The sequence below is a fragment of the Oncorhynchus kisutch genome, linkage group LG24 (genome assembly GCF_002021735.2).
Source record: "Oncorhynchus kisutch isolate 150728-3 linkage group LG24, Okis_V2, whole genome shotgun sequence".
Taxonomy (NCBI): Eukaryota; Metazoa; Chordata; class Actinopteri; order Salmoniformes; family Salmonidae; genus Oncorhynchus; species Oncorhynchus kisutch.
Window position 1 is genome coordinate 37454404 of NC_034197.2, and position 22570 is coordinate 37476973.

The 22570-nt window shown below is 47.2% G+C and overlaps 2 protein-coding genes across 4 annotated transcripts in view; one reads left to right on the plus strand and one right to left on the minus strand.

The window, feature by feature from the left end:
* The window catches only part of LOC109868950 (syntenin-1-like), a 30918-nt gene extending 18066 nt beyond the window's left edge, over positions 1-12852 (plus strand). For all 3 annotated transcript variants that reach the window (XM_020458725.2, XM_020458726.2, XM_031803915.1), the window contains 6 exons: positions 1152-1252; positions 8471-8635; positions 9135-9310; positions 10081-10252; positions 11492-11583; positions 11691-12852. In XM_020458725.2, coding sequence (XP_020314314.1) covers positions 1152-1252; positions 8471-8635; positions 9135-9310; positions 10081-10252; positions 11492-11583; positions 11691-11745 — 761 coding nt within the window. In that variant the 3' untranslated portion in view covers positions 11746-12852. The remainder of the gene's footprint in view (positions 1-1151; positions 1253-8470; positions 8636-9134; positions 9311-10080; positions 10253-11491; positions 11584-11690) is intronic.
* A 2951-nt stretch (positions 12853-15803) lies between these two features.
* The window catches only part of LOC109869095 (syntaphilin), a 33050-nt gene continuing 26283 nt past the window's right edge, over positions 15804-22570 (minus strand). The window contains exons 4-6 of the mRNA XM_031804256.1: positions 21734-21844; positions 20710-20862; positions 15804-20130 (exon numbers count right to left, since the gene is read on the minus strand). Of these exons, the coding sequence (XP_031660116.1) occupies positions 17904-20130; positions 20710-20862; positions 21734-21844 (2491 nt within the window). The 3' untranslated portion in view covers positions 15804-17903. The remainder of the gene's footprint in view (positions 20131-20709; positions 20863-21733; positions 21845-22570) is intronic.

Sequence of the window (22570 nt, forward strand, 5' to 3'; positions counted from 1 at the left end):
GCGTGCTCTACCAACTGAGCTACAGAGGACCGTGCGTGCTCTACCAACTGAGCTACAGAGGACCGTGAACTACAGGGTCCTTAGCTTAGTGATGAGCTAAGGACCCAGGGACTAAACGCCTCCCTCTGCAACTGGATCCTGGACTTCCTGACGGGGCGCCCCCAGGTGGTAAGGGTAGGTAACAACACATCTGCCACGCTGATCTTCAACACGGTGGCCCCTCAGGGGTGCATGCTCAGTCCCCTCCTGTGCTCCCTGTTCACCCATGACTGCATGGCCAAGCACGACTCCAACACCATCATTAAGGGGCTGTAGTGGAGCAGGTTGAGAGCTTCAAGTTCCTTGGTGTCCAACAAACTTTCATGGTCCAAACACACCATGACAATTGTGAAGAGGGCACAACAAAGCCTATTCCCCTTCAGGAGAAGATTTGGCATGGGTCCTCAGATCCTCAAAAAGTTATACTGCTGCACCATCGAGAGCATCCTGACTGGTTTCATCACCACCTCGTTTGGCAACTGCTCGGCCTCCGACCGCAAGGCAGTATAGAGGGTAGTTCGTACGGCCCAGTACATCTCTGGGGCAAGCTTCCTGCCGTCCAGCACCTCTATACCAGGCGGTGTCAGAGGAAGGCCCCAAAAAGTTGAGACTCCAGCCACCCTAGTCATAGACTGTTCTCTCTGCTACCACACGGCAAGCGGTACTAGTCCAAAAAGCTTCTAAACAGCTTCTATCCCCAAGCCATAAGACGCATGAACAGCTAATCAAATGGCCACCTGGACTATTTGCATTGCCCCCACCCCCATTTTTACACTGTTGCTTCTCTGTTTGTTACCCATGCATAGTCACTTTACCTCTACCTACATGTACATATTACCTCGACTAACCGGTGCCCCTGCACGTTGACTCTGTACCGGTACCCCCTGTATGAAGCCTCGTTACTGTTATTGCTCTTTAATTATGATTTTTTTGAACTTCAGTTTATTTTAGTAAATACTTTCTTAACACTTTTTTTCCCCTTGTTGGTTAAGGGCTTGGAAGTAAGCATTTCACTGTAAGGTCTACACCTGTTTTGTACTAGGTGCGTGTGACAAATAACATGTGATTTTTTTTAAATATATTAACTATATTAACTGTGTGTTATCTCCTAGCCCTGTACCCTAACCTGGAGGAGCTGGGAGAGTACATGGGCCTGAGCCTCGACAGTGATGAGGTGCAGAGGAACATGGCCTCTGTGCCCATGGCAGACAATGTAAGTTGTGCGTGTGGAGGATTTAGGCCTACTTCTTGTTGCTGATGTATGTCAGATGGTGTCCCTATGTGTCTGTAATGAAGGATGTCAGTTGTGACCTCATTTCAGCGGTACTTCCTCCTCATTGGCTGAGTGAGGGATAAGATGCCTGAATGTCATATTATGTAAGGTCTATTTTTACTGGGTGATATTTCCTCTGTGTGATGAGCAGACCCCAGTGCCATCAGGCCAGCTAACACCAGTACACACAATCTTGTAGGTCTTTGGAGAAGACCGCACGGCCCTGGATAAAGTTCCCTCTGCTTCACAGAATAGGTTGCATTCACAAAAACATTCTGAAGTGTATACACTGCGACTCAGACTGTAGTTAGTAAATATACATTCAAACCACAGGGTTCAACGAGAGAGATTACATTCAAACCACAGGGTTCAACAAGAGATACTTGAGCTTGATTTGGTTTGTCAGAGTTGTACATGAATGAGACATGTAGCCTAGGTTTTAGGGTGGGGCAGGAGGGACAGTGGTTTTGGATGAGCTCTCAGTAGTGGACTCATAGTGTCGGGACGATACCAGTATCTGTATTGCACAAAAAAAAAAAAACATGGCAAAAATGAAAACACAAAGCTAACCAAACTCTTTGGTCCTTTAAAAACCTGCTGTGTGTCAAATATTGTGTTCTATAACCTGAGAAATAAATACATGTGACTCTGGATGACATCATGTTTGTTTCCAACATTAGGGTTGTGTTCTTAAAGAAGTTCAATCTGCTTTGTGTTTTGTTTCCTTGCCACGATACTAACTCGTGTTGCGATACTGGTGTCCTCCCGGTCCTACGGACTCCTAGCAGGCTCTTTAGAAACCGGAATACAGGCCTCCCGAGTGGTGCCGTGGTCTAAGGCACTGCATCACAGTGCTAGCTGTGCCACTAGAGATCCTGGGTCCCAAGTCCAGGCTCTGTCGCAACCAGCTGCGACCGGGAGACCCATGGGGCAGAGCACAATTAGCCCAGCGTCGTCCGGGTTAGGGGAGGGTTTGGCTGGCATTGATGTTCTTGTCCCATCAGGCACTAGCGACTCCTGTGGCGGTCATGGCGCAGTGCACATTGACACGGTCGCCAGGTGTACGGTGTTTCCTCCGACACATTGGTGTGGCTTGCTTCCGGGTTAATCGGACATTGTGTCAAAGAACAGTGCGGCTTGGTTGGGTTGTGTTTCGGAGGACGCATGGCTCTCGACCTTCGCCTCTCCCGAGTCCGTACGGGAGTTGCAGCGATGAGACAAGACTGTAACTACCAATTTGGATACCATGGAAAAAGAAAGAAAAAAAGAAACCAGAGTACAGTGTAGCATAGCACTGTGTTCCCAGAGCAGCACTGACGGACTCCTCAACAGCCTGGAGTGTCTGAGAGGTCTCTGTTCCTCTTCAGTGTGTAGGCTAGTGGGAGTGTCTGGGAGGTCTCTGCTCCTCTTTAGTGTGTAGGCTAGTGGGAGTGTCTGGGAAACGTTCCATCTCCAACTGCTTATTGATGGAAACGTTCCATCTCCAACTGCTTATTGATGGAAACGTTCCACTACCAACTGCTTATTGATGGAAACGTTCCATCTCCAACTGCTTATTGATGGAAACGTTCCACTACCAACTGCTTATTGATGGAAACGTTCCATCTCCAACTGCTTATTGATGGAAACGTTCCATCTCCAACTGCTTATTGATGGAAACGTTCCACTACCAACTGCTTATTGATGGAAACGTTCCATCTCCAACTGCTTATTGATGGAAACGTTCCATCTCCAACTGCTTATTGATGGAAACGTTCCATCTCCAACTGCTTATTGATGGAAACGTTCCACTACAACTGCTTATTGATGGAAACGTTCCATCTCCAACTGCTTATTGATGGAAACGTTCCATCTCCAACTGCTTATTGATGGAAACGTTCCATCTCCAACTGCTTATTGATGGAAACGTTCCACTACCAACTGCTTATTGATGGGAAACGTTCCACTACCAACTGCTTATTGATGGGAAACGTTCCATCTCCAACTGCTTATTGATGGAAATGTTCCATCTCCAACTGCTTATTGATGGAAACGTTCCATCTCCAACTGCTTATTGATGGAAACGTTCCACTACCAACTGCTTATTGATGGGAAACGTTCCATCTCCAACTGCTTATTGATGGAAACGTTCCAACTGCTTATTGATGGAAACGTTCCATCTCCAACTGCTTATTGATGGAAACGTTCCATCTCCAACTGCTTATTGATGGAAACGTTCCATCTCCAACTGCTTATTGATGGAAACGTTCCACTACCAACTGCTTATTGATGGAAACGTTCCATCTCCAATGTCCAGAGATACAACCTCTCTCATCATCACCCAGTGCCTGGGCTTACCTCCGCTGTACCCGCACCCCACCATACCCCTGTCTGCGCATTATGCCCTGAATATATTCTACCATGCCCAGAAACCTGCTCCTCTTATTCTCTGTCCCCAACGCTCTAGGCGACCAGTTTTGATAGCCTTTAGCCGCACCCTCATACTACTCCTTCTCTGTTCCGCGGGTGATGTGGAGGTAAACCCAGGCCCTGCATGTCCCCAGGCACCCTCATTTGTTGACTTCTGTGTTCGAAAAAGCCTTGGTTTCATGCATGTCAACATCAGAAGCCTCCTCCCTAAGTTTGTCTTACTCACTGCTTTAGCACACTCTGCTAACCCTGATGTCCTTGCTGTGTCTGAATCCTGGCTCAGGAAGGCCACCAAAAATTCAGAGATTTCCATACCCAACTATAACATCTTCCGTCAAGATAGAACTGCCAAAGGGGGAGGAAGCCTGCAAAGTAATGTCATACTTTCCAGGTCCATACCCAAACAGTTCGAACTACTAATTTTGAAAATTACTCTCTCCAGAAATAAGTCTCTCACGGTTGCCGCCTGCTACCGACCCCCCTCAGCTCCCAGCTGTGCCCTGGACACCATTTGTGAATTGATCGCCCCCCATCTAGCTTCAGAGTTTGTTCTGTTAGGTGACCTAAACTGGGATATGCTTAACACCCCGCCAGTCCTACAATCTAAGCTAGATGCCCTCAATCTCACACAAATCCACCAGGTACAACCCTAACTCTGTAAACAAGGGCACCCTCATAGACGTCATCCTGACCAACTGGCCCTCCAAATACACCTCCGCTGTCTTCAACCAGGATCTCAGCGATCACTGCCTCATTGCCTGTATCCGCTACGGAGCCGCAGTCAAACGACCACCCCTCATCACTGTCAAACGCTCCCTAAAACACTTCTGTGAGCAGGCCTTTCTAATCGACCTGGCCCGGGTATCCTGGAAGGACATTGACCTCATCCCGTCAGTTGAGGATGCCTGGTCATTCTTTAAAAGTAACTTCCTCACCATTTTAGATAAGCATGCTCCGTTCAAAAAATGCAGAACTAAGAACAGATACAGCCCTTGGTTCACCCCAGACCTGACTGCCCTCGACCAGCACAAAAACATCCTGTGGCGGACTGCAATAGCATCGAATAGTCCCCGTGATATGCAACTGTTCAGGGAAGTCCGGAACCAATACACGCAGTCAGTCAGGAAAGCTAAGGCCAGCTTCTTCAGGCAGAAGTTTGCATCCTGTAGCTCCAACTCCAAAAAGTTCTGGGACACTGTGAAGTCCATGGAGAACAAGAGCACCTCCTCCCAGCTGCCCACTGCACTGAGGCTAGGTAACACGGTCACCACTGATAAATCCATGATTATCGAAAACTTCAATAAGCATTTCTCAACGGCTGGCCATGCCTTCCGCCTGGCTACTTCAACCTCGGCCAACAGCTCCGCCCCCCCCGCAGCTCCTCGCCCAAGCCTCTCCAGGTTCTCCTTTACCCAAATCCAGATAGCAGATGTTCTGAAAGAGCTGCAAAACCTGGACCCGTACAAATCAGCTGGGCTTGACAATCTGGACCCTCTATTTCTGAAACTATCTGCCACCATTGTCGCAACCCCTATTACCAGCCTGTTCAACCTCTCTTTCATCTCGTCTGAGATCCCCAAGGATTGGAAAGCTGCCGCAGTCATCCCCCTCTTCAAAGGGGGAGACACCCTGGACCCAAACTGTTACAGACCTATATCCATCCTGCCCTGCCTATCTAAGGTCTTCGAAAGCCAAGTCAACAAACAGGTCACTGACCATCTCGAATCCCACCGTACCTTCTCCGCTGTGCAATCTGGTTTCCGAGCCGGTCATGGGTGCACCTCAGCCACACTCAAGGTACTAAACGACATCATAACCGCCATCGATAAAAGACAGTACTGTGCAGCCGTCTTCATCGACCTTGCCAAGGCTTTCGACTCTGTCAATCACCATATTCTTATCGGCAGACTCAGTAGCCTCGGTTTTTCGGATGACTGCCTTGCCTGGTTCACCAATTACTTTGCAGACAGAGTTCAGTGTGTCAAATCGGAGGGCATGCTGTCCGGTCCTCTGGCAGTCTCTATGGGGGTGCCACAGGGTTCAATTCTCGGGCCGACTCTTTTCTCTGTGTATATCAATGATGTTGCTCTTGCTGCGGGCGATTCCCTGATCCACCTCTACGCAGACGACACCATTCTATATACCTTCGGCCCGTCTTTGGACACTGTGCTATCTAACCTCCAAACAAGCTTCAATGCCATACAACACTCCTTCCGTGGCCTCCAACTGCTCTTAAACGCTAGTAAAACCAAATGCATGCTTTTCAACCGGTCGCTGCCTGCACCTGCATGCCCGACTAGCATCACCACCCTGGATGGTTCCGACCTAGAATATGTGGACGTCTATAAGTACCTAGGTGTCTGGCTAGACTGCAAACTCTCCTTCCAGACTCATATCAAACATCTCCAATCGAAAATCAAATCAAGAGTCGGCTCCTCCGGGGGGGGCGGAGCTGTTGGCCGAGGTTGAAGTAGCCAGGCGGAAGGCATGGCCAGCCGTTGAGAAATGCTTATTGAAGTTTTCGATAATCATGGATTTATCAGTGGTGACCGTGTTACCTAGCCTCAGTGCAGTGGGCAGCTGGGAGGAGGTGCTCTTGTTCTCCATGGACTTCACAGTGTCCCAGAACTTTTTGGAGTTGGAGCTACAGGATGCAAACTTCTGCCTGAAGAAGCTGGCCTTAGCTTTCCTGACTGACTGCGTGTATTGGTTCCGGACTTCCCTGAACAGTTGCATATCACGGGGACTATTCGATGCTATTGCAGTCCGCCACAGGATGTTTTTGTGCTGGTCGAGGGCAGTCAGGTCTGGGGTGAACCAAGGGCTGTATCTGTTCTTAGTTCTGCATTTTTTGAACGGAGCATGCTTATCTAAAATGGTGAGGAAGTTACTTTTAAAGAATGACCAGGCATCCTCAACTGACGGGATGAGGTCAATGTCCTTCCAGGATACCCGGGCCAGGTCGATTAGAAAGGCCTGCTCACAGAAGTGTTTTAGGGAGCGTTTGACAGTGATGAGGGGTGGTCGTTTGACTGCGGCTCCGTAGCGGATACAGGCAATGAGGCAGTGATCGCTGAGATCCTGGTTGAAGACAGCGGAGGTGTATTTGGAGGGCCAAGCCTCCTTCACTCAAGCCGCCAAGCTTACCCTAGTAAAACTGACTATCCTACCGATCCTCGACTTCGGCGATGTCATCTACAAAATGGCTTCCAACACTCTACTCAGCAAACTGGATGCAGTCTATCACAGTGCCATCCGTTTTGTCACTAAAGCACCTTATACCACCCACCACTGCGACTTGTATGCTCTAGTCGGCTGGCCCTCGCTACATATTCGTCGCCAGACCCACTGGCTCCAGGTCATCTACAAGTCTATGCTAGGTAAAGCTCCGCCTTATCTCAGCTCACTGGTCACGATGGCAACACCCATCCGTAGCACGCGCTCCAGCAGGTGTATCTCACTGATCATCCCTAAAGCCAACACCTCATTTGGCCGCCTTTCGTTCCAGTACTCTGCTGCCTGTGACTGGAACGAATTGCAAAAATCGCTGAAGTTGGAGACTTTTATCTCCCTCACCAACTTCAAACATCAGCTATCTGAGCAGCTAACCGATCGCTGCAGCTGTACATAGTCTATTGGTAAATAGCCCACCCTTTTCACCTACCTCATCCCCATACTGTTTTTATTTATTTACTTTTCTGCTCTTCTGCACACCAATATCTCTACCTGTACATGACCATCTGATCTTTTATCACTCCAGTGTTAATCTGCAAAATTGTAATTATTTGCCTACCTCCTCATGCCTTTTGCACACATTGTATATAGACCCCCCCTTTGTTTTCTACTGTGTTATTGACTTGTTAATTGTTTACTCCATGTGTAACTCTTTGTTGTATGCTCACACTGCTATGCTTTATCTTGGCCAGGTCGCAGTTGCAAATGAGAACTTGTTCTCAACTAGCCTACCTGGTTAAATAAAGGTGAAATAAAAATAAAATAAAAATAAAACTGCTTATTGATGGAAACGTTCCATCTCCAACTGCTTATTGATGGAAACGTTCCATCTCCAACTGCTTATTGATGGAAACGTTCCACTACCAACTGCTTATTGATGGAAACGTTCCATCTCCAACTGCTTATTGATGGAAACATTCCACTACCAACTGCTTATTGATGGAAACGTTCCACTACCAACTGCTTATTGATGGAAACGTTCCATCTCCAACTGCTTATTGATGGAAACGTTCCATCTCCAACTGCTTATTGATGGAAACGTTCCACTACCAACTGCTTATTGATGGAAACGTTCCACTACCAACTGCTTATTGATGGAAACGTTCCACTACCAACTGCTTATTGATGGAAACATTCCACTACCAACTGCTTATTGATAGAAACGTTCCACTACCAACTGCTTATTGATGGAAACGTTCCACTACCATCTATTTTCCAATCGGGGCGGCAGCGTAGCCTAGTCGGGGCTGCCGCCCCTAATCGGGGCGGCAGCGTAGCCTAGTGGTTAGAGCGTCGGACTAGTAACCGGAAGGTTGCGAGTTCAATCCCCCGAGCTGACAAGGTACAAATCTGTCGTTCTGCCCCTGAACAGGCAGTTAACCCACTGTTCCCAGGCCGTCATTGAAAATAAGAATGTGTTCTTAACTGACTTGCCTGGTTAAATAAAGGTAAAATAAAAAATAAAAAAAAAAATCTCCGCCCTCTTATCTTAATGTCACCTCCCTCTCTCCACAGCAAGTGGCGGTTTCGTCTGGCATGGGAATCAGCGGCATGGTGTGTCCCGTGACTGGGTCAGACGTGGGCATCAAGAGGGCAGAGATCCGTCCCGGCCTGCGTGAGATCATCCTCTGTAAGGACCAGGATAGGAAGGTCGGCCTGAGGCTAAGAGCCATCGACAATGTGAGTCATTATCATATCCCTAATCCGTAGTCTGGTCGTAAATTAGGCTCTGTCCTCAGATTACTGTTATCTATCTGTATCTGTCCTCAAACCAGACTACAGATTACAGTTATCCATCTGTCCTCAAACCAGACTACAGATTACGGTTAGCCATCTGTCCTCAAACCAGACTACAGATTACAGTTATCCATCTGTCCTCAAACCAGACTACAGATTACAGTTATCCATCTGTCCTCAAACCAGACTACAGATTACAGTTATCCATCTGTCCTCAAACCAGACTACAGATTACGGTTACCCATCTGTCCTCAAACCAGACTACAGATTACAGTTATCCATCTGTCCTCAAACCAGACTACAGATTACAGTTAACCATCTGTCCTCAAACCAGACTACAGATTACAGTTAACCATCAGTCCTCAAACCAGACTACAGATTACGGTTATCCATCTGTCCTCAAACCAGACTACAGATTACGGTTATCCATCCGTCTCCTCAGGGCGTGTTTATCCAGCTGGTTCAGGCCAACTCCCCGGCCGCCCTGGGGGGCCTGCGCTTCGGGGACCAGGTCCTCCAGATCAACGGGCAGAACTGTGCTGGCTGGAGCTTGGACAAGGCCCATAAAGCCCTGAAGGTTGCTGCGGAGACCCGCATCGAGCTCATTGTCCGGGACAGGTAAGGAGGTGACGACCACCGTTATTTCATGCAGATACTATTTTAATTATTTAACCTTTTTTTTTAACGAGGCAAGTCAGTTTAAGAACAAATTCTTATTTTACAATGACATCCCTACCCCGGCCAAACCCTTCCCTATCCCGGCCAAACCCTTCCCTATCCCGGCCAAACCCTTCCCTACCCCAGACAAACCCTTCCCTACCCCAGACAAACCCTTCCCTATCCCGGCCAAACCCTTCCCTACCCCAGACAAACCCTTCCCTATCCCGGCCAAACCCTTCCCTACCCCAGACAAACCCTTCCCTACCCCAGACAAACCCTTCCCTACCCCAGACAAACCCTTCCCTACCCCAGACAAACCCTTCCCTATCCCGGCCAAACCCTCCCTTACCCTGGACGACGCAGGGCCGCAGTGTAGTCCGGTCTGATCAGTTTGGAGTAGTTCCTTGGATTATGTCATGAGGTGTTGATGTTCATCAATATGTCTGGCCATTAAGAGGGAATGTTTGAGTAAGTGGAGTGTAAAAATGTTCTTTGTTGCTCTGTGAACCTGACAAACACTACAGCTCTGGCTCCTCCTGCTGGTCATATCACAACACTACATGTTGTGGTGTTTTACTATTATCAGAGGTTGTTTGTTTGGTCAGTATGATATTTTGAGAAAAGGCAAAGGACACGATGAAAAACAATGGAGGATTTGGACTGTACTACTACTAAGTGGTCGTCTTGAGTATTAACTACCTCATGAGTCGTTTGTGTTCTGACTTCAGGCCGTTCCAGCGTACTGTCACCATGCACAAAGACAGCTCAGGCCACGTTGGGTTCATCTTCAAGTCGGGCAACATCACCTCGCTGGTCAAGGATGGTTCGGCCGCTCGCAACGGCCTGCTGACGTCCCACTACATCTGTGAGATCAACGGACAGAATGTTATCGGCCTCAAGGTGAGCTTTGACTTCAAGAGTTGATGGTTACTTCTCCCTGACGATGAATCATTGTCCCAAAGTTGAATGTACACTCAGTGGCCAGTTTATTAAGTCTATTACCGGGTCTGACCCCCGCTTTGACTCCAGAACAGCCTGAATTCTTCAGGGCATGGATTCTTCAAGGTGTCTTAAACGTTCCACAGGGATCTTGCTCCATGCTGACGCAATGGCATCATGCATTTGCTGTAGATTGGACGGTGGCACATTCATGCTGCCAACAGCCCATTCCATCTCATCCCAAAGACTCTCTTATTGGGTTTGGTCGGCAACAACATTCAGATTCACTGTGGCGTTCAATCGTTGCTCGATTGTTATCGACGTGTGACAGGAAAACATTCCCCACATCAGTACACCACCGCCACCAGCCTGTACCGTTGACACCAGGCAGGATGGGTCCATGGACTCACGCTGCTCACACCAAATCCTGACTCAGCATGACGCAACAGGAACTGTGATTCGTTGGACCAGGCAGTGTTTTTCCACTCCTCAGTTGTCCAGTGTTGGTGATCTCATGCCCACTGGAGCTGCTTCTTGTTTTAGCTGATAGGAGTGGAACCCGGTGTGGATATATGCTGCAATAGCCAATCCATGACGAGGATCGACGAGTTGTGTGTGTGTTCCGGGATTTGTGGCCCGCCTGTTAGCTTGCACATTTCTTGCCATTTTCTGTCGACCTCTCTCATTATCGAGCTGTTTCCGCCCACAGGACTGCCGCTGACTGGTTTGTTTTGTTTTGTCGCACCATTCTCTGTAAAACCTCGACCCCGCAAACTCAACTCTGGACCTCGAAGCCAGTTCCACTGTATATTCATTGTTCCCTTCCCTAAACAGGGACTGATTTTAGACCTGGGACACCAGGTGTGTGCAATGAATTATCAGAAAACCAGCAGGCTCCGGACCTTGTAAGGTCAGAGTTGAATTCCCATGCCCTAGACACTGTCGTACGTGAAAAGCCCAGGAGGCCGGCCGTTTCTGAGATACTGTATCCGGCGAGCCTGGCACCGACGATCATGTCACTAGTTTTGTCCATTCTAACCTTCAATCCAACACTAACTGGATGCCTGTCTGTCTGCTTTTTATAGCAAGCCCCGGCCACGTGACTCACTGTCTGTAGAAGTGATCCTGTTTCGTGAACAGAGTGGTGTACATAATAAACTGGCCACTCAGTATATGTTAATACTGTTTGTTGATGTGCAGGATGCTCAGATCAAGGACATCCTGACCACCTCTCCTACAGCCATGACCATCACCATCATGCCCAAGTTCATCTACGAACACATGGTCAAGAGGTAAGCAGTTAGGAGTTTTAAGGAATCGCATTATACGGTCTCAGGTTGGTACAGTTGGTGGAACACTTATGATCATTTGGATTAATAGAATGTGTTTGTCTTTTTAGAATGTCCAGTGGTCTGCTGCGGTCAGCCATGGACCACTCTGTGCCAGAGGTGTGAAGGCCGGAACGTGACCACGTCTCCTACAGGATGCCTACAATCTCCAGAGTTCCCATTGGGCCCCCAAACAGCCAATAGGGTCAACTCGCTCTCTGTACTGAAAAACTTCTTGTATCACAGTCACCGCCTTCTTCTTTCATCGTAGCATAATCTAAATATACATTTTTTTTTCTCCGATGGCTCAAATATTGTTATTCGATGTAGTTCCTTTTCTACTTCTATCCCTTTTGTCTATTTTTACGTAACTCTTGTAGTCCAGTATTGTTTTCTTATAATTATGTTTGTGGCATTGCATTGAGTACACCTTTTTGTTTTAAAGCCATGCGCACTATCATGAGTCTAGAGCTTCCTCATAAAGAGCAAGGAAATGGTTAATTGGCTCGTGACCTTTCACCTTTGTGTCAAAATGCTGTAAAAGCCAATGATCTCCATGGTTGTTGATCATAAGCCTGTTCCCCTATGCAGCTGGGACATTACGCTGGGCGGACCCACTAAGTGCACTTTCCTGTAACCATTAAAATGTTTTTTTTTTATTGATCCAAGTCGAGTCAAAATTAACTGGGAATGGATTTGTTTGCACAAAGTAATCAAGAAACTGAAGTTATTAATATGTACGTTATCTAGGGGTTCAATCAAATCATTCCCTCTACTTGTTGATTGATGTGCACGGCAAGACGGAAAACGTGACCTGGGCTCAGAATCGCAAAACATTTCTCACGCAAAAAACTTAAGAAACAAAAGCATTAACATTTCCAGTAACCTTTGAGGAATAGCAACTTTGCTTAAATCTCTTCATAAGTCTATAGTTAACGGAAGAAAAAAATGAAGAAATTTCTTCTTAAGGTTTTGTGAATCTGGGCCCTGATCGGTGAGTTCCTTTTTAATATTAGAATGTTGTTCTTGTTTGGAAGCGTGTTTTGTATTGCATTTTTATATCATCTTTAATAAACAACACACAGCCATCATTCTGTAAATGCTAGAATCTAAATGTTTCTATACGAATGTAAAGGGGGAAGGGAGACACCTAGTCAACTGAACGCATTTAACACAACCCCTTCGTAATTAATGTAAAAGAAAAAGAAATAATCATTTTGTTCATCTTTTAAATTCTGCTATATCCGTGTCCCCTCCCCTTTGTTCACAGAAGATATATCCTTCGACATGTCAACTAAATGTGTACCCTAGTTTAGAACACCCATTTCCTGCCTGGAGGAGGAAGTAGCTAGACACTTTGGATTCTATTATTGTTCTTCTCAATTGGTAGTTATCGTCTTGTCCAATCGCCACAACTCCCAGACGGGACGGGGGTCGAGAGCCATGCGTCCTCTGAAACACAATCCCGCCAAGCCGCACTGCTTCCACCAATGTGTCTGAGGAAACACCGTACAGCTGGTCGACAGAAGTCAGCGTGCACCTGGCCCACCACAAGGAGTTGCTAGAGCGCGAAGGATGACAAGGACATCCCAGCCGGCCAAATCCTCCTCTAACCTGGACGACAAGGACATCCCAGCCGGCCAAATCCTCCTCTAACCTGGACGACAAGGACATCCCAGCCGGCCAAATCCTCCTCTAACCTGGACGACAAGGACATCCCAGCCGGCCAAATCCTCTAACCTGGATGACAAGGACATCCCAGCCGGCCAAATCCTCTAACCTGGACGACAGGGACATCCCAGCCGGCCAAATCCTCTAACCTGGACGACAAGGACATCCCAGCCGGCCAAATCCTCTAACCTGGACGACGCTGGGCCAATTGTGCGCCACTTCATGGGTCTCCCAACTGGAGGGAATAATTCATCAAAAAATGATTAAATAAAATGTACAAAGACACTCTTGATCAGCTAAGCACTATGGCTGGACTCGGAGGCCACTTTTCGGCACATCCAATTTCATACTTTATCAAACAGGTGACGTTATCATTTAATAGACTTCCTCCACTGAACACTGGAAGGGAGGAAGCCCCCCAAAAAACTGAAACTTGAATCCCACAACAAAACTTGATTACATTCCCTTTCCACAGCTATTTTAAATGAGCTCCATTTAGGTGAAAACTGGATGTGTAACTGAACAGAGAAAGGGATGAAAAAGAGACGACTGTCAGTTGTTCTCCATGCTGTTTTAATATAGAGGCATTTGGTTTTTATTCAGTATGGTGGGAGTGAAAATGGATCTGTACTGAAGAACAGTGATGTCGCTACTATTGCCATTAAAGATAATTGATCTAACTAGCTACAGCTATTAATATTGATTGCCGTTTTATCCCCATACAAGGCATTTAAGAGGGAAAATACCTTTCAGGTACAGATATTATAGAACTCAACCATCTTGGGTATAGATCCCATCACACTTCGAACAAATAATTGGACATTTAAAGGAAAAACTAAAAAGAGTGCAAATTCAATACAATAGCTCATAAGGAGAACTTCAAATGATTTCCCCCCAAAGATTGTACTGTATATCTCAGAGAAACACACAATCTCAGACATCACTCTTCCAATGCTAATGACCCAGCCAGTCTCAGACTTAACACTAAAGTGCACCAGGTCTACTTGGAGTGAACGTATGAAACACAGACAATTTCTGAGGTAATATATCTTTCAATCCTATTGTGAAATAAGATGAGTGAAATGGATGTAGGATACAGTAACAGAGTAGGAAAACCTGTTAAAAAGACTATATTCTTTAGTTTCCAAAGTCTACCCCTTTAGCGATGTCACAACAATTCCTAAAACATTTTGACAGTGTTTAGTGCTATATATAGCGATGACACTACATGAACTATGTACTAATGCAAGCTCCGATGACTCCAAATGTGATTTGGGTCGTTATTTTCGAGCCACCAATAAAAGCCTGTGTTGATGCTAAAAGCTTTTCACACAAAAACAGGTACACTGGAGACTGGGAATTATTCCCAAATAAAAAGAAGTCACAGGACAGATAACACTTAACATCATAGACAGTCCATTACCAAATGAAATGATGCTTCAGAGCAGCGGGTGGAACAGTGTACATGGAACGAACTGGGCTCGTTAAAGTGCTATGCTGGCAACGCCAGAACATCAGAAATCACACGATGCTTCAAAAACCCAGAAAAATACAAAGCTGTTGGGTAATAACAAGCAATTAGCAGACTGTGATTCTAACATAGGCATTACCTGTAAAAGCCTTTTAATTAACAGAACACCCCAGACATAAACAATACAGTTCATTAAGCTTATTTTGTGCAGGGCATGTGTTTCACTGTTAAAAGGGTGAGAAAAAATCCCCTCATGTGTGTATATATATATATATATATATATTTTATTAATCCACTGTTGATACGGTCCCAACATATGTCAGCAGTCAAGTTTACAAGATATTGGACTTTCAAGAAGCAATGTGTCACATGCCACATTACTGTGACACATTGCTTCTTGAAAGTCCGATATCTTGTAAACTTGACTGCTGACATGTAAAACATGTTGGGACCGTATCAACAGTGGACTAACGAAAACAAATAACAAAATATACAGTTACGAGGGGATTTTTTCCCTTTAAAAACACCAGTGAATTGCTCAAGAAATGTATAAAATAATTGAGGTCCCGCCCGACTACATTGCAGATGTATGCCAGATCATACAATGTCTGGATACGTCTATAACATATCAGCTAACCACATCATATGATGTAGCAATCTGATGCCAAGACTGCACAGTGTGATGACGTGGCACGCAACGCCAGCGCATCCTAGTCTAGGTCGGGCAGGAACTCGCAATGGATCAATAACTCCCAGCCTGAGTGAGGTTGGCCCTGCACTTCATGTTCTGTCGGGGAGACTTCAGCTGAGTCAGTCTAAAATGCATATCGATATGATTATCACTCACACTATACTTTCACGATTGGGATTCTGCTAGAGATATTCTCAAACAAATTCTCAAACACCTATGGCTTTTACTGAAACATTTAGAGGCCTTTACCAAGCAGGCTTCACAAACGACGGGGGGGGGGGTATTCATAGGTAATGATGATACATGAAGGGGGAGAAATTATAGCAACACAGAATATCGAGTGATATTCCAAATCCCAACAGGGCTGTGGAAGTTGTACATACCTGCTGTGAAAGCACACGACAACAGTGAAACGTGTGTAAAGAGGCCTTCAAGCAGTTCATCCATTCACCAGACAATCTATTTTGTCATTGCTGCTAGTGATTTTACTTATTTATTATTTATTTTTATTTATTTAATTTTTTTCATAGGTGCCGGAAGTCATAGCGAAGAGGTTAAATAAGCAAAACAACGTAGAGGAGGGATTGTCAAGCAGAAGAAAATGAACAGGAATTACAGAGCAACAACATAAACGCACATTCAGCACACCTTACAGAAAGCAGTACAACACTATTGTGTACAAGAAAGAAAGTCATGGAAGGCAAATGTTTTTCAGCATTCAAAGGTAAATGGCCTGTAATGGTCAGGATCTTCAACTATGCTACAATCGAAATTCAAATTCACTGTTTCTTGGTTACAGTTGATTATTTCACTTTAGCTTTGGAAACGTATCCCATAATACAGGTATTGAATAGTTATGGAATATCAAAATGACAACAACAACAACTCTGATGAAAAACTGCAGACATAAGGTGTGGCGCAGTGGTCTAAGGCTAGAGATTCTGGGTTCGCGACCCAGGAGACCCACGGGGCGGCTTACAATTGGTCTGGGTTAGGTGAGGGTTTGGCCGGCAGGGATGTCCTTATCCCGTCGCGCACTAGCGACTCCTGTGGTGGGTCGGGTGCAGCGCACACTGACACATTGGATTAAGTCCGGGTTAAGTGGGCATTGTGTCAAGAAGCAGTGCGGCTCGGTTGGGTTGTGTTTCCGAGGACACACGGCTCTCAACCTTCGCCTCTTCTGAGTCGGTACGGGAGTTGCAGCGATGAGACAACACTGTAACTACCAATTTGGTTACCATGGAAAACGTTGACGTATTAGACTTTGGAAACACAAACTTGACTTCAAGCAATTGGGGAAAAGGGAATTGCTTAACTTCATAAAGTGAATAATAGTGCAGAACAAAATGGCGAATGGATGACTAAAGAAATGACAAGATCTGTTTCCTCTCTGAACTACTCAATAAACTTAAACTCAAAGGACTGTTCTTGCTGGTTGCATAACAATCTTATAGGACATCAGTTAGCTCATTAGTCCCTAGCAAAGACTAATACCAAAACATTACAGTACAGCGCCTGCTTGCTCAGCCTTTCAGTTATATTACATCTCAACGACTTTACATTCATTTACAGCCCAAAATAACAAGACACTAAAATCCTGCCAACTCAGTCATAATTTGATTTCAATGCAAACATTCAAATAACAATAGATTACCGTGACAATCATCACACCAAGTCCATAATACTCCCCCCCCCCATTTTTAACAGAACAATAAACTTTGTTTTGAATTCTTTTATCTCTATAAATGATTCCTTCTTGAGATGTTTCCGGTTCATGGGTCTGGAATGACTAACTCTTGGACCGTGGACATGGACTGAATGCTACAAGAGTGATTGTTAATCTAGGACAGGAAGCAGAAATGTACAGCAGCAGCTTGCCTGGTACCTTTAGGCGGGAAAGGCCATATGTCCCATCATTCACTCCAAAATGAGCAGACCAACTACTGCACAGCTATGGCTGTGATTGCCTTCAGACATCCAGGTGCTTTGGCTACACATCGACACAACAGAGAAGAACACACACGCAACACACTCACACACACCTTGTGTGCACATATACTTACATACCACATCAAAATTTAACTGGACCAAGTGAAGAGACTCACAGAGACTGACAGACCGTTCAGTCTCCCCGCACACTAGAGAGAGGAGTTACAATCAGCATCAATCACACCCTCAGGTCATTCAGTGTCCATTCAATCATTCAGTTCTACCATTCAGTGTCACTTCAACACATCCCGGTGTCTCTTCTCAGTCCAGCAGAGGAGGTGGAAGAGGTCACCAGGAGCAAGGCTCAAAGGAGAGAGTTATACGGTTTGCTAGGAGGCTGTCCTGCCATCAGAATCATTCCTCCACTCATTCCTTTACCCAGTACATCAGGTGGAGGACGACCCAGGACCAGAGAGGGCAGGGTTGTGTGTGTGCAGCTTCCAGGGTGTCATGGGGCCTGTCTCAGATCTCTGTGCCTCCCATGGCTCCCCCACCTGTGCCTGCGGGGTAGTGCCTAACGCCTCCGGCCCTGCGCAGGGAGCTGAGGGCCACGGTGCAGCAGCCACGTAGCAGGGAGCCGAAGTGGTAAATGGGCAGGGCATCGCCCCGCGGCCCCCGGCACAGCCATGCCACCGTGGGCACCACGGGTACCGCCACCGCCAGCAGGTCAACCAGGAAGTGGCGGCTCCAGTAGCTCTTCACTGCTGGTCCAGACCCAGACGAGGTAGACTCCTCTTCTCCCCCTACTGCTCCCTGAGCCTGATCTTCATCATCATCATCATCATCAACCTCTACCACCGTCACCTCAGCGATCTCCTCCTGTTGTAACAAACTTCTCCTGGGCTGGGAGGTGTGGGGCTGTTCCTCCACTGACCTCACCTCCTCCACCTCTACTGAGCTCACCTCCTCCCCCTCCACTGACCTCACCTCCTCTACTGACCTCACCTCCTCCCCCTCCACTGACCTCACCTCCTCCACTGACCTCACCTCCTCCACTGACCTCACCTCCTCCACCGACCACACCTCCTCCACCGACCACACCTCCTCCAACTCTCCCTGATTCCTCACCTCCACTTCCTCCCTCTGACTATCTACATCTAACTCCTTTACCTCCTCCTGCTTTCCTTCCCCCAGCAACCCCAGGCCCTTTACCTCCTCCTGCTTTCCTTCCCCCAGCAACCCCAGGCCCTTTACCTCCTCCTGCTTTCCTTCCCCCAGCAACCCCAGGCCCTTTACCTCCTCCTGCTTTCCTTCTCCCAGCAACCCCAGGCCCTTTACCTCCTCCTGCTTTCCTTCCCCCAGCAACCCCAGGCCCTTTACCTCCTCCTGCTTTCCTTCTCCCAGCAACCCCAGGCCCTTTACCTCCTCCTGCTTTCCTTCTCCCAGCAACCCCAGGCCCTTTACCTCCTCCTGCTTTCCTTCTCCCAGCAACCCCAGGCCCTTTACCTCCTCCTGCTTTCCTTCTCCCAGCAACCCCAGGCCCTTTACCTCCTCCTGCTTTCCTTCTCCCAGCAACCCCAGGCCCTTTACCTCCTCCTGCTTGCCTGCCTCTACCATCACCCCGGCACTCTCCCCCACTACCGCTGTCTGCCTCTCCAACTCCCCCACCGCCTCCCCATCCTCCTCCACTGAGAGGGAGGGCATATCAACTGAGAGGCAGGAAGAGCTGGGTAACGGAGGGCCAGGACCGGGCTCTGTTGTAGCTGTGATGGTTGTTGGGGTAACCGAGTCCAGGTCGTCTCCCTCGTCTGAGACCCAGGTGGAGGTGGGGCTGCAGGCCTGAGAGCGGAATGTGCGCTCTGCAATGGTGTCCAGGTCAGAGGCGTAGCCCACCCCCCCGGGGACTGGGCAGCTCTCTGTCTGGACGGCCTGCTCCCTGGGGTGGTGCAGGTAAAGGTGGTGGGACAGACAGGGGTGGCTGGCGCTGCCCGCCCCACCCATGGCACAGCGAAGGGGCGCCACCCTGTCCTTCCCGGGGCACAGCTTGTCGTAGTTGGAGAAGTGTGGCAGGAGGGAGTAGGTGCTGAGCAGAGAGGCTGTCTCCTCAGACAGGAAGGCTGCCTCCAGAAGCAGATCTGCCCTGTGACTGCTGGCTGCACTGCGACTGTGACTATGACTGCCGGCTGCACTGTGACTCTCCCCACAGCACACAAAGCCACTGTCATGGTTCTCCTCCCCTAAAACGCTGTTCCCGTTCTTATCCGCCAGCGCATGGTCGCTCAGCTTGGTGTAGGTGAAGCTACGGGGCAGAGAGCGGGCGGGGGAGCCGTCACAAGACCCACACAGACTCTTGGAACCACCCCATCCAGTCCCTGGTGCAGCGGGACTACTCCCAGGCCATGACCCCGCAGTCCCAGGCCTCCCAGCCCACCCTGCCGCTCCTCGTGCTGCAGCAGCAGCCTCCTGCTCCTTGGCCACCCCGTTCTGAGCCAGCTCCATGCTGAGCAGCAGGGTCTCCAGCTTGTGGTTCTGGATGTTGATGTCCTGGAAGTATTTCTGGACGCCGGTGTCGGTGGAGTCGCTGGAGCTGAGGTTGGAGCGCACCACGTCCACCACTTCCTTGAGCTGCTGGATCTCCCTGCGTGCCTCCTTCAGAGCCAGCTGGGCCTCCACGCGGTGACACTCCTCTTCAACCCAGTCCTCCTGCATACGAGACAACTGGGTCCTCAACTCATCGATCTCAGAGTCCCTGAGACAGACATGCAGAGAGTAAACAAGGATGGTTGTGAGACAGAGAGAGAGAGAGAGAGAGAGAGAGAGAGAGAGAGAGAGAGAGAGAGAGAGAGAGAGAGAGAGAGAGAGAGAGACAGAGAGACACACAGAGAGAGAGAGAGAGACAGAGAGACACAGAGACACAGAGAGAGAGAGAGAGAGAGACAGAGAGACACAGAGAGAGAGAGAGAGACAGAGAGAGAGAGAGAGAGAGAGAGAGAGAGAGAGAGAGAGAGAGAGAGAGAGAGAGAGAGAGAGATGGGGGGGCAATTGTAAAATTAATGTATTTGGCAAAAATGTTGAACAATTATATATCAACATAATTACAAAATTAAATAATTATTATGGTAATTTGATGGAAATGGGGTAGCAGTTGACACAAATGCTTACTGATTACAACTTCAAAGACCATAACATTTCCAAAACATAAAATGCTAAAATCTAAATGTAATTTACATAATGTGCGTTCAGAACCAGTTTAATGAGCCCATGGTTACTCTGGGAAAATGTCTATTTGTCTTGAGATGTATTATCAGTGTGTGTCCCTGCGTCTCACCTGTCCTGCAGCCTGTCGACGGTTTCCTTGAGGCGGGCCCGCAGGTGTCTGATACACACCTCTTTCTGCTGCAGGGGTGTGAGGTACTGCTCTGGGGGAGGGGGGCGGATGCCATGGTTATCTTTACACGAGGTGTATGCCTTCATATGACGCCTTGGAGAGAGAGAGAGAGGAAACAGAGGACAGGTATAGAACCCATGACCTCCTGTAAGCCTGCAGGCAGCAGGGTAAATCCATGAAAAAGGGCAGTACACATTCTGCTGTTCTATGACGCCTGTGATGATGTCAGCGGGGAGGGTTGTCTTTGTTGTTGTAATATCCCAAAACGGACGTGGCCGTTTCACCAAGGATTAGAGCTTTTAAAAGGTCAATACATTCTTATAACAAGTTATAAAAGGCCTTAGAATAACATGTCCTCATCGTTCAAAATAACAACATGATCATAGGCTACTTTTCACTAGGCACTCATTCTCCCATGTAGAAGCACGAAACCAACATGAGGCATAACTACCTTGGTTTAGGGCTCCATTCAATACGTATCACTGAAGAGTCACTGTACAGCACGTATTTTTTTATTTTTATTTAACTAGGCAAGTCAGTTAAAATTCTTATTTACAATGACGGCCTAGGAACAGTGGGTTAACTGCCTTGTTCAGGAGCAGAACGGCAGATTTTTACCTTGTCAGCTTGGGGATTCGATCTACTTACAGGTCTGTGAGAGCCAGAAATCTTGCTTGTTTGTAGGTGACCAAATACTTATTTTCCACCATAATTTGCAAATAACTTCATAAAAAATCCTACAATGTGATTTTGTGGATTTATTTTTCTAATTTTGTCTGTCATAGTTGAAGTGTACCTATGTTGAAAATTACAGGCCTCTCTCATCTTTTTAAGTGGGAGAACTTGCACAATTGGTGGCTGACTAAATACTTTTTTGCCCCACTGTATGTCGTTATAACGCTGACCTATCACGGGCATCGAGCCCTGTCTTAAAGATTGATGCGGAGGCCATTTTGAAGCTTACCCCTTGGTGGGGCTGCAGTCACTGCCCTTGCAGGAGCCAGAGTTAGTGCTGCTGCTGCTGAGAGAGGCATTGCCATGGGGATCTCTGTTGCTGACTGGGGCAGCTGTCCGTCTGTTCCAGAATGAGAGGGACATAGTTACTACATCATACAACACAGACACCAATGATCCGCTTAAACCAACAGTAATCACAGCCAAAACGTAATCATGCCCACAAAAAAAAAACACGAGACAGAACTTGCCAAGACATAAAAGGCCATCATGGAGGAAGACATACAGTTGAAGTCAGAAGTTTACATACAGCCAAATACATTTAAACTCAAGTTTGTCACAATTCCTGACATTTAATCCTAATAAAAAATCCCTGTATTAGGTCATTTAGGATCACCACATTATTTTAAGAATGTGAAATGTCAGAATAATAGTAGAGAGAATGATTTATTTCAGCTTTTATTTCTTTCATCACATTCCCAGAGGGTCAGAAGTTTACATACACTGAATTAGTATTTGATAGCATTGCCTTTAAATTGTTTAACTTGGGTCGATCGTTTCGGGTAGCCTTCCACAAGCTTCCAATAATAATAATAAAGTTGGGTGAATTTTGGCCCATTCCTCCTGACAGAGCTGGTGTAACTGAGTCAGGTTTGTAGGCCTCCTTGCTCGCACACACTTTTTCAGTTCTGCCCACAAATGTTCTGTAGGATTGAGGTTGGGGCTTTGTGATGGCCACTCCAATACCTTGACTTTTGTCCTTAAGCCATTTTGCCACAACTTTGGAAGTATGCTTGGGGTCATTGTCCATTTGGAAGACCCATTTGCGACCAAGCTTTCACTTCCT